The sequence below is a fragment of the Trichomycterus rosablanca genome, chromosome 9 (genome assembly GCF_030014385.1).
Source record: "Trichomycterus rosablanca isolate fTriRos1 chromosome 9, fTriRos1.hap1, whole genome shotgun sequence".
Lineage (NCBI taxonomy): Eukaryota > Metazoa > Chordata > Actinopteri > Siluriformes > Trichomycteridae > Trichomycterus > Trichomycterus rosablanca.
Window position 1 is genome coordinate 17,638,481 of NC_085996.1, and position 13,107 is coordinate 17,651,587.

General features: G+C 38.9%; 1 protein-coding gene across 2 annotated transcripts in view; it reads right to left on the reverse strand.

Annotated features, from left to right (window-relative positions):
* The window catches only part of galnt14 (UDP-N-acetyl-alpha-D-galactosamine:polypeptide N-acetylgalactosaminyltransferase 14 (GalNAc-T14)), a 62,401-nt gene that overhangs the window by 29,165 nt on the left and 20,129 nt on the right, over positions 1 to 13,107 (reverse strand). For both annotated transcript variants that reach the window (XM_063001197.1, XM_063001196.1), the window contains exons 6-8: positions 10,805 to 10,926; positions 8,769 to 8,856; positions 2,285 to 2,369 (exon numbers count right to left, since the gene is read on the reverse strand). In XM_063001197.1, coding sequence (XP_062857267.1) covers positions 2,285 to 2,369; positions 8,769 to 8,856; positions 10,805 to 10,926 — 295 coding nt within the window. The remainder of the gene's footprint in view (positions 1 to 2,284; positions 2,370 to 8,768; positions 8,857 to 10,804; positions 10,927 to 13,107) is intronic.

The window sequence follows — 13,107 nt, forward strand, 5'->3', positions numbered from 1 at the left end:
TGTGGTGGTCTAGTCATAGACAACATATTAATATATTTTAACAACCTGAAGAAGCAGATAGGTTATATAAAAACATGCTGGACTCTTGAAGGACTTGTAAAAGCTGAGAATTCCACATCTCCACAGTCTTCTTTCTTGGGTATGGCCTTTACTTTGATTGTGTGTGCATGGAGGAACAAAAGATACAGTCCATGCCAGATGCCCCAGCCCAAAACTACAAAGAAACTTCATGGCTTTTTAGGGTTTGCCAATTAATACAGACGGATTTATTCAGCACTGTAGCTGCATTTCTCACCACTCTTCTTAGTTTCCCCACGCTAACTCACTAATGCCTTTTCTGCTGCTAAAAAAGGCATACACCACTCTCGAACATCAATTCACCACAGCACCATCATTCTGCAACCTGTTCCCTTTGTTGCAGAGCTCAGAGATTGTAGTAGTACTCTCACAACAAAGTCCTGAGAAAATACATCCTATAGCTTACTTCTCCAAGAACTTATCATCTAAAGAAATAAACTATTATGTAGGTAACAGGGGGCTCCTTGTGATTAAGTAAGCCTTTGAAAAGTGGTAACATTAGTTGATGAGGGCTGTGATGTATGCTGCCTTGAAGCCAGAATGATTCTGATCGTGGAGGTCATGCTGTATAAGAAAAGAGGATAGCTGAATGTAGACAACCCATTTAGGAATTTTAGATAAAAATGAAAGAAGTGATATTGGTCTGTAGTTGTGTACGTTTGTGGTGTCTAGTGTAGGTTTCTTAAGAAGGGGGGTAATAAGGTCTTGTGAGATTACTTAAAGGATAGTAGATGGGATAGAATCATGTGGAAGTGGGATAGCTATGTGGCGTACACAGACCAATGGAACCTCGAGTACATCAAAAAAGCCCAACACCTCTTTCTTTGCCAACTCACGTGGGCCTCTCTGCTCATTCAATTTTACTTCCTCATTCAATCTCTTACAGATCGGGATCAAAGAACTTCAGAAAGAAGGCTGATGCCTGTCTATTACACTGAACCAGTTCCTCAGTCTTTATCCATGTACCCCATTGTACAGAACACCTGCTTGGTTGCTCCAACTCTCTGGCACATCTACACAGAGATGAAAAAGGCTGCAGCAGCTGACCCTGGATCTAATGACAGTCCAGCTGAGAATGTGTACATCCCAAAATCGTCACACAGTAAAAATTTGTATTGTAGTCAGACAAATCATTATTACAGATCTTTTTTAAAAAGAGATGGATGCCATGTGCTTTGGACCAAAGATAAAAAGAACCATTCAAACTGTTATCAGCAACAAGTCCAAGAGCTGGGGTCTGTCATGGTATGGGGTTGTATCAGTGCCCATGACAAAGGTACACTACTATGATGACAGCATTAGTGCAGAAAAGTACATTGAGATTTTAGTGCAACATATGTTGCCTTCAAGACAACACCTTTTCCAATGGGTGCCCATGCATTTTTAGCAACACAATGCAAAATCACATGCTGTACACATCACAAAGGCATGGCTGCATAAGAAGAGGGTACAGGTCCATAATTGGATGTATATTAACAATTGAAATGAAGCAGGTTCATCCTGTCTGCACTGAAATAAAAGTTGAGGTAAATGTAGGAAACACCATGTTTTTAATGTGCATTTTCCATACTTCTCCAACTTTTTTTCTGATTTGGGGCTATAAAAGTGTAACAAATATGAATAAATAGAGAAAACTGGGAAAGGGGCAAAAACACTTATAAGCATATGTAAACTTCTCTATACTATAACTGCAAAGGTGTACACTACTCTATAATTCCCACATTTAGCAACTTTAACATTAAAATATAAATATTTGTCTTCAAAAATGTTCAAGGTGTTTTTACAGCCAAAGTAGGGACCTTTTTAGCACTGCTTGCAAAAATGACCAAATTAAGTTGCTTGACATTTTCATTCGTTGTAGTTGTACTGTATAATAAATTCCAATTAAATTTAATAGTATGTCTTCTTTCAATAATGTATAGACTGTGGGAATACACTAAACACCAAATTAACCAAATTGACAATGTGCATCCACACAGGTAAAACCTCACAACTCGCCACTCCTAGCTTTTTCATACAAAGACATTCACTGTATTTTCTTTTTTAACAACCAATTACAAAGGCTTTAAATTAGCAAAGAAATATGTCACAAACACATGGGGGACCTTTAAACAGAAGGACATTGTTTTTCTCTGACTACCATTCCAAGGACATCAGGGGTTTAAATCAGTTTTGCATATTCCTCTTAGTGCTCTGCTCCACTTACTTAATAGGTTCTGTGGGGTTTGCTCTTTTGGCTCTCTTCTCTGCTGACAGCTGCTCCCATTTGAAATGGAGACTCCAGTCAAAGCCTGAAGCAGATGTTGTGGAAGAGTAAATCAGGGGAAAATAAAAACAGTAAAATATAACAGCATAATCTGGCAGAAATACATACGCAGTGGTTTTCATGTTTTCATTTTTCTGTCATATTTCGCCAGCTGAGACAAACTCACGAAACAAATCAGATTTTTTCTACATTACCTGACTGCTACCATTACTCACTACCATTGATGTCAAAACATTGGTTCATGCTTTCATATTCTCCTGTACTGATTCTTGTAATTCTCTTTACTCTGGTCTATCAGCTAAAACAATCAAGCTACAATGAGTACAGCCAAACACTGCAGCAAGAGCGCTCACTTAGAACACAAGATCTGCCCGCATCACCCCTTGTCTTAACCGATTTGGTGTGTTTGTGTGGTCACGTCACTTCCGGTGGTACGCACGCTGAGACGCTAGCCTAGTTGTTTGTTTGTAGCCTTTAGCTAAATAACTTTTTATATACGTATGTTTTAAACATATAATTTATACGTTAATCTTCCGTGTGTTGTTGATTTAGTTTTATTTTGTTTATCGTAAAAAAGCGCTTGTGTTTACTAACGTGAATTCGTGCTGTGTTGGAAACTAGGAAACTTCTGCTACCGGCATCCGAACGAAGCCGGTTTTGTTTGTTTTTTGTACTTCAGCGCGTAAACATCTTAATTATCCAGAATTAAAACCGTTTTCGGTCCGCACGAAGCGCGTTTGTGTTTGGTTGTGTTCTGTATTTCAGCTCTTAAAACACCTTTGTTTTGTGGGGAGTTATAACCGTTTCTGTTCGTAGGAAGCGTGTTTCTGTTTGGTTGCTTGTGTTTGGTTGTGTTCTGTATTTCAGCTCTTAAAACACCTCTGTTTTGTGGGGAGTTATAACCGTTTCTGTTCGTAGGAAGCGCGTTTATTTGTTTTGTACACCAGCGCATAACACCGTTCTCCTTTAGAATTACAGCCGCTTTTGTCCGAACGAAGCGCGTTTGTGTTGGTTTGGTTGGTGGTTTTTGTATTCCAGCTCATCATCGCCTGTTTCATCCGGAATTAAAGCCGTTCTTCTGTGACTACCAGCAGAAGCGCCGGTGAATCCAACATAAACATCATCTCCAACTTATCTTGTAAAGCTAAGTATATTTCTTTGTTATTATGGCCCCAGTAGGAGCGCTGTATCCATGTTCTGAGTGTAATATGTTCAGTTATTCCTTCTCCGTGTTTAGTGATAACTTTATATGTGATAAGTGTAGATTAGTTGTTAGTCTGACGGAGAAGATCTCAGTGTTAGAAGGGCGCATTCGGGCGTTAGAACAGACTACTACTAGTGAGGGCTTAGATTCAGCTGTAGCAGTCCCGAATGCCAGCAGTTCAGGTACAGAACCCCAGACTCCGGCATTAGAGCCCTCACAGCGGGGCGACTGGGTGACGTCTCGGCGACATAGTCGTAGGGCAAAGCACCGACCATCTCAGTTGCACGTGTCCAACAGGTTTTCCCCACTCAGTGAGCCACCCGCTGAGAAGCCTGTTAATGTAAGTGCTCTGGTTATAGGAGATTCTCAGCTCCGACACGTGCGTATTGCAACCCCCATAGAGACACCAGCAACCATAGTCACTTGTATTCCGGGGGCCAGGGCGCCTGACATCAGAGCAAACCTGAAAGTGCTGGCTAATGCTAATCGTAGATTTTCGAAGATTGTTATCCACGTCGGCACTAATGATGTTCGTTTACGGCAGTCTGAGGTTACTAAGAGTAATGTTAAAGAGGTGTGTGAGTTAGCTAGGTCGATGTCTGAGGCAGTAGTGTGCTCTGGCCCCTTACCGATTCGACCCAGTGGCGAAACCTACAGCAGGTTGTTGTCGCTGAACCGCTGGATGTCTAAATGGTGCTCAGAAAACTGCATTGATTTTGTAGATAATTGGTCCACTTTTGAGGGAAGGCCTGGTCTTTTGAAGCGGGATGGTGTCCACCCCACGTGGGAGGGTGCTGCTCGCATTTCTTGCAGCATAGGTGACAGGCTTTACAACCGCATTAGTGTAGCGGCAGATAGTGTTAAATGACTATCCAGAGCCAAGACCAGACAGCAGACTAACAGGCCTAACCGACTGTCTGCGAGTCGCCATCGGACGTCACCCGGAATCCTTAGGTCACAAACCATTGAGACTGTGTCTGTTTACCGTGGCAGGTGTAAGCCAAAACAAAATCAAAAAGTATGTCATAATAACTTAATAAAAATTAATCTAAATGAGCATCATGAAAACCATAGTAAAGCTAAACTAAAGTTAGGACTTCTAAACATCAGATCACTTGCATGTAAAACAGTAATTGTAAATGAAATAATTACAGATAATAGTCTTAGTGCACTTTGATTAACTGAGACCTGGGCTAGACCTGATGAGTATCTAAGTTTAAATGAAGCATCTCCTCCGGGTTACAGTTATGAACATAAGCCACGTCTTAGCGGTCGTGGTGGAGGAATAGCCACAATTTATGACAAGGACATAGGTCTCACTGTAAAATCAACTCCCATAACAAACTCGTTTGAAGTTCTTATCTCTGACATAACCAATAAATGTTCATCTGATAAAACTAGTATGTTTAAGCTGGTTACTGTTTATCGACCTCCTGGTCCTTACTCAGAATTTCTTAACGAATTTGCCAATTTTCTTTCTAAATTAGTTTTATCAACTAAGAAAGCTTTAATTGTTGGTGACTTTAATATCCATTATGAGGATAAATGTAATCCACTCAAAACTGCGTTTGATTCTATTTTAGAATCCTTAGGCATCACCCAAAATGTAACAGGACCCACTCACCGCTGTAAACATACCTTAGATTTAATACTTACTTATGGTATGAACCTAGACAACCTGGTAATCGTACCACAGATTGACTTAATGTCTGATCACTTTCTACTAATTTATGAAGTGTCCCTGTCCAATAAGGTACAGCAACCAAATCGTTTTAAATATAAGCGCACTATTACATCTGCAACTGCAGCAGCGTTCATAAACTGCCTACCAGAATTACCAAATATATCAGCATCAGAACCTAAAGAACTAGATCAGGCAACTCAAAACTTAGAGACTGTATTGCACGCAACCTTAGATAACGTAGCCCCACTCAAAACTAAACTGATTAGGGAGAAAAAACTTGCTCCTTGGTACAATGACCACACATGCGCACTTAAACAAGCAGCACGGAAATTAGAACGCAAGTGGCGTCACACTACACTGGAAGTGTATAAGATTGCTTGGAAAGATGCTCTAACTGAGTATAAACATGCACTTATAAAAGCTAAATCTTTATATTTTTTGTCCCTAATAGAGAAAAATAAAAACAATCCTAGATTCCTTTTCGAGACAGTGTCCAAATTAACTAAAAACGCCAATGAAACTGAATCTAATATACCGCCTGACTGTACCAGCGATGATTTTTTAAAATTCTTTAATGACAAGATAGAAAAAATACGACTTCAGAGTCAGAGTGTGTCACTTACCAGTGTTAAGTATGGACTCACTCCGAGCAGCATTGGTGATAAAAGTAACGAGTTAATCCAACTAAATTCCTTTAATCCAATCTCCCAAAATGAACTAACTGTGTTGATTAAATCATCGAAGTCATCATCGTGTATACTCGATCCTGTTCCAACTCGTTTACTTAAAGATTTACTCCCAGCTATTGTAGAGCCCCTGCTTACATTAATCAATGCATCCCTTAGCCTTGGGTACGTACCTAAATTGTTTAAAAGTGCTGTTATTAAACCCCTGATTAAAAAACCTAATCTTGATCCACATGTTTTATCTAATTATAGGCCAATTTCAAACCTTCCTTTTGCCTCAAAGATATTAGAAAAAGTCGTTTCCAAACAGCTATGTTCTTATTTGAATGAAAATTGTATTCATGAAAAATTTCAATCAGGATTTAGACCCAACCATAGTACCGAAACCGCATTAATTAGAGTAGTTAACGAGTTGTTAATGTCTTCTGATAATGGATGTGTCTCTTTTCTTGTTCTATTAGATCTTAGTGCAGCGTTTGATACGGTCGATCATAACATTTTACTGGAGAGGCTAGAAAATACAGTAGGTGTTAAAGGACTCGCACTCTCTTGGTTCAAATCATATTTGACTGACCGCTCTCAATTCGTTTATGTACATAATAAATGCTCGGAAACTACAAAAGTAAAGTATGGTCTTCCACAGAGGTCGGTACTGGGACCGCTATTATTTACACTCTATATGCTTCCACTAGGTGAAATTATTCATAAACATGGCATAAACTTTCACTGCTATGCAGATGACACACAGCTGTATATATCAGCCAAACCAAATGATACTGACACAATCAGTAAGATAGAAGATTGTGTAAACGACATAAAAAACTGGATGTCATGTAATTGTCTTTTACTTAATTCAGATAAAACTGAGGTTTTACTTGTTGTCTCTAAAGCTGCAAGAGACAAGTTGTCTAACCTGGTGCTAAACTTAAACACGTTCTCTGTTACTCCTAGCTCTGATGTAAACAACTTAGGTGTCACAATAGATTCAGATCTTTCCTTTGATACACACGTTAATAATATTACTAGAGTTGCTTTCTATCATTTGCGTAACATTTCTAAAATAAGAAATATACTATCTGTTAATGACGCTGAAAAACTGATCCATGCGTTTATAACTTCTCGGTTAGATTATTGTAATGCTCTTCTAACAGGATGCTCTGGTAGATCCATAAACAAACTCCAGTTAGTTCAAAATGCAGCAGCTCGAGTGCTAACTAGAACTAAAAAATTTGACCATATTACTCCTGTTCTATCATCTCTACACTGGCTGCCAGTTAAATTTCGCATTGATTACAAAATACTTTTACTAACTTATAAAGCGCTACATGGTCTGGCTCCACAGTATCTGAGTGAGTTTATTAATTACTACAACCCAGCACGTCCACTTCGTTCACAAGATGCAGGGTTACTTATAGTTCCTAAAATTAAAAAGATCACGGCTGGTGGAAGAGCGTTTTCTTACAAAGCTCCACAACTTTGGAATAATCTTCCTGCCTCTGTTCGGGATTCGGACACAGTCTCAATGTTTAAGTCTCAAAGTTTCTCAGGCTTTTGATTAGTATAGACAAAGGCGCAGAGCTTGGGGGTTCTTGGTCATAGAAACTTGTGGTGATCAGGGATGTTGGGTTGCTGTCGTCCTGCCTCTCTTGTCCGATCACTCAGGTTTGATGACGGTGGGGAGATGGGCGCTGATGTCCTGTGAAAGCCTTCATGACCTTGTTACCTGCTCGCTCTCCCTTTTAGTTATGCTGTAATAATTAGGGCTGCCGGAGTCTAAAACTCTCTGTAAAACTGTTTGTCAACTAGCATTGTACATTATTAACTACATTCTCTGTTGTTTTACCCCGAGGGCATTCTGATGGAAACCTGTTTACCCGCCGAGGTTAAGGATTAAAGTCGAGACTGCCGGGACAACGATGCTGCTCCTGTCAGATGTGACTGGTCTGGAGTAATTGCAACGACAAGAAATCACTACAGACTTTATTGAAGACTAGAGCGGATAACAACTCTATTATTATTTAATTGTTTATTTATCTATTTATTACCAGTTATGACTTTTAGATCATTTAATTCTGTGTTTGTATGATTTGTGTAAATCGTGTATTTATTTAAAGTATCCTCCAGGCCACCCAAGAAGGATGGGCCCTGCTGAGTCTGGTTCCTCTCAAGGTTTCTTCCTGTAATTTTCAGGGAGTTTTTCCTTGCCACAGTCGCCCTCGGCTTGCTCAACAGGGGTTTTTGTATCTGTTGGTCCTGGATTTTGTAAAGTTGCTTTGAGACAATGTATATTGTAAAAAGCGCTATATAAATAAAGTTGACTTGACTTGACTTGACTCTTAACCAGTTGCACTGGCTTCTGAGCATGCATAGCATATAAAAAATGTTCTTTCATGTTCTTGCCTTGGCATATTTTGGGGAGCTCCTGCATTCCTACATAACTCCTCAAACACTTAGGTCCTTTAATAGCAGATTTCTCACTGTTCCTTATACTAGGCTCTCCTCAGTGGAAGGCAGATAAGCTCTGGAACTCTTTGCCCCATTTCTTCACATTGTATGTATGTTTCCTTTTAAGTCTCACTTGAAAACATACTACTTTTTGATTTCTGTTTTTCTGATTTTTGATTTAATTTAATATATATTTTTTCTTTTCCAGGTAATAATTATTATCTTCTGTTGTAGAGCAACCTTGAGATTGTGAAAGGCACGATATAAATACAACATTATGGCTATTATTATTATTAATAATAATTGCAATTTTTATTTTAATTAATTGATATGTCCAATCCATATTTTTTAACAGGTAAGATAAGAACAAAGATGTTAACTCTTGTTGAAGATGTTTATTCTTACCACCCTGCAAGTCTGAGGAAGCAGCCACATAGGAAAATGAGTCCATGTTGATAATGTCAATCACTGGGCTGGAGACACAGCTGGGGTCCTGAAATGAGAAAAGTCTGTCATAATGCAGCTTTTTAATCAAACCTGGCATTACACTGTCCACTAATTAACTCAATTTGGCTGTTGCAAACAAAATTGCTCAGAACTTTAATCCAGTCAATTTATGGAGTCCTGTGTGGAATGATTTCAGATTCGACTTTTTCTTAACCTGCAGGGGTGGGAATATTTTTTGCTATGACTGTACATTGCAACTTGCTGAATATGGGGCTGTGTAAACACAGACCAGCCATAGTGCCCATAATGACCCTTATCCACTGCCAAATACACCTACAGTGGGCACATAACTAGGGCTGCAACGATTAGTCGACATAATCGATAACGTCGACTATAAAAATTTGTCGACATGGAATTTCATTGTCAACGCGTCGTTATTATTGCAACACACTAAAGGAACTGCAGGGGTGCAGCATCGCTTCCATGGCGCAGCGGGGAGTTTATGAAGACAGAGAGGCAAAGATAGAGAGACCGAAACTTTCTAAAGTATTTCAGGAGCATTTCAGCCAAAATAACCCAAAGAAACGAGCTGAACGCAGACACTACAAAGCAGAGTTGTGGTTTCACGCCAGCACTACAGTGAAAAGCGAGCACCCTGCAGCCGTGATGACCAGCATTATTCCGGACTGGTAAGTTTTTACACCGCTTTGTGCTTTAACCAACATAGTTAATGTTTGTTAATGCTAGAGTACTTGTCGGAAAACTTCCTAAGAGTTTGCTATTTTTCAGGTTTGTTAGCTAGCTATTGCATTAAGTGCAATAGTTAATCAGTAATTTATATGAGTAACGTTATATAACTTAACATTATAGCCTAACGTTACCCTGTCTCGTCTTCCATATTCTTTGCTCTCGTTAATGAGAGCATTCATTCTAAATAATAAGCCTCCTCCAACTAATGATAGCTAGTTAGCTCAGCAGATAATTCAGTTAAGATATTTAACCTGTTATGGTTTAGTTGGCATAGCCAGTAAACTATTTGTAATAAACTATGATACATAGCCTTCAGTTTGTGATAATTAATACAGCTTTCTCTTTTGCTCTTTCTATTAATAGCACTAAGCAATGGAGTGTGGATGAGAAGAGAAGAAGTTCATGCACCCCTCAAATGGCTGAGGTCTTCACAGACAGAATTCACATGTTTCTCAATGACATGTTATATATGTTTTTGACTTCCAGAGTGATAACTTCTGAAACATAACAGTTTCTAATGCTGTTCAAAGCTTTCTTATTTAATTGAATTTTTTTTATTGTGATTGTGTATTAATGTTTCAAATATATTTAATTAAACTATCGAGCTTAAGTTTCATATTCATGTTTTATGGGTCACTATTTTAAGTTGATATTGGAACTTAAATAACATAACAGAGTTTTGTTATGTTAAGGCAGAGATGGAGGGTATTACATAAATAATCATTGACTAGTCGACTAATCAAAAAAATAATCGTCAGATTAGTCGACTACTAAAATAATCGTTAGTTGCAGCCCTACACATAACAATTACAACTGGACAATGGAGCAACTATGGTGGCTTGGTTTGTTTAATCATGCTTAATACAACTCCAAATTTGAAAATGTGGTGAGAGTATGGAAAATACAAAGTAGTATATAAGTCCCATACACCATATGACCAAGTATTTGGACACCTGACCATGAACTTGTTGGACATGCCTTTTTTAAAAACCAATGGTATCAAGATGGTCCTCTATGTACTCTTATGAGCTATAACAAAAGCCACTAAAGGTTTCTCACAATACTTTGAAGTGTGTCTGAGAATTTGTGCCTATTCAGTCAAAAGAGCATTTGTATGACTGGGCACTGATGTTGGTCAAGAAGGCTTAATTGATCATCCAGATCATTCCAGAGCTGTTCAGTGGGGATGTGCAGGCCACTGAAATTTCTTAAGGTGATTAAGATGTTTGAAAAAATCACAGTACCTCTTTGATTCTTTGAAGGAGTGGAGGCAGCCAGTCTTTGTTGACTTCACAGTGGCTGTCCAAAAAAGTGAGGACATCTGCTTTGGCTGTGTCTGCCCCTCTAACTCTAGACCTGACTAGCCCTGAACAGCAAAATAAAGTTACAACTTATAGCATAGCTTTATTCTTGTCTGAGCAAACTTTTAATGACTGACCAACCTTACAAAACACTACTGCAAACCTGCAGTGCAAATGAACATGGTAAGCTAAACGGGTTGTAATGACATTATAAGTAAGTCACCATGAACCAAAATGAATCCTGCTAACAATCTCCAAGAACAATAAACAATTTGCAGAATTAGACAAAAACAAGCTTTACAATGTTTGTATTTTACCATAGATTATTAAGTCTAACTGTAACAGAAAAGTATTTTAAATATATGAATCCTTGACACAAGTGAATAAATGTTCTGTACAAGGCCCATTTCCTGTACTCTGTCCTTTATTCTCCATCTACAACCACTCTCTTGGTAAAGTCATATGCTCATTCAGACACACAAGTCTCTGCCCACATCTCAGCATGTCTAGCAGATAAACTCAAAGGAAGCTTTATTGGCATGACAAATAAGGACATTCGTATTGCCAAAGCTCAGTTACAGAAAAAAGAAAAATAACAATAAGAAAGAACAAATACATACAAAGTAGTTACAGATGCAAAAAATAAAATAGAATAAAATAATAATACGAACAGTGCAAATAGTAACAATAAAATGGTAACATTGACAGTAATGAGGAAGTAATAAGAATAAAAACTAGTTGTGTGCATGCATGTACGTGTGACATGGTCACCCACTGTCCCTCACCTGGTGGCAGGTGTGTGTGTAGAGTGCTGCTAGTGTGCAGCTCTCTCTGTGCTCCCCCAGTAGGTGGGGCAGTTTGTCGGGGTCTGGGAGGGAGTTAAAGTTGGGTATAATGTTATTAAATTTGGGGAAGAATTGGGACTGAATGTGGTGGTATTTGGTGCGCTGGGTGAGGAAGTGCAGCTCTGTCTCTTCTGTACTAAGAGTGCAGTGCTGGCACAGCCTCTCCAGATATTTCACTATATTTTGTCAGCTCATCACCTAAAACGTAACACAGGCAAGACTGCTGCCATATCATGGCATTCCCTTGGCCCAATACTTGTGCGAGATGGGCGCGTCACTGCCAAGGACTACCGAACCATTCTGGAGGACCATGTGCATCCAATGGCGGTGCCGTGTATCAGGATGACAATGCACCAATACACACAGCAAGACTGGTGAAAGATTGGTTTGATGAACATGAAAGTGAAGTTGAACATCTCCCATGGCCTGCACAGTCACCAGATCTAAATATTATTGAGCCACTTTGGGGTGTTTTGGAGAAGCGAGTCAGGAAACGTTTTCCTCCACCAGCATCACGTAGTGACCTGGCCACTATCCTGCAAGAAGAATGGCTTAAAATCCCTCTGACCACTGTGCAGGACTTGTATATGTCATTTCCAAGACGAATTGACGCTGTGTTGGCCGCAAAAGGAGGCCCTACACCATACTAATAAATTATTGTGGTCTAAAACCAGGTGTTTCAGTTAATTTGTCCAACCCCTGTATATTCCTGTCTGGTTTTCAACCAACCCAAACACTGCCACATCAAACTGCATTTTCTTCACTGGCATCTTGTAGCTGCCCACATTCAGTTTGAAACAACAACGCTTGCCTCCAAAGTAGTGCTGGACAATAATTCGATATCGATATATATCGCGATAGAAAATGTTTCAATAACGGTGATATGATTTTTAAACAAATTTAAACAATATATATTATGTCAACTTTGCCGGTGTTACTTTTTTGCGGAAGCATTTTTGCACGCAATTCAACAGCAAACCTTAAGTAGTTCTCCATCAAAACAGTGCAGTAATACACTCAACATAAATGTCAACCACCAACACAATTACAGAAGAAGTACTACTACTGAGTACTAATGATACTTAGTAGTTATACTAAGTTATAATACTTATTAGTTGTGGCGCGCTAAGAGTAAAGGCACCAACGGGCTCTGCGTGTTCCACTGTTGCCAGATTGGGCGGTTTTCCTCTAAATTGGGCGTTTTTGTTTCCGAAAAACTATTTAATGGAATTTAAATAACACTTCTATTTAACAAAAAAATATTCAGTTTTAAGAAGCCCCAGCATTGTAGAAGGCTATTAAAAGTATGCAAATCAATGCTGATTTGGCTTAATAGTGCTGGTCAGAATGTATCATATTCTTGAAAGAAAATTAAAATTTGTTTTCCATGCATTCACACTA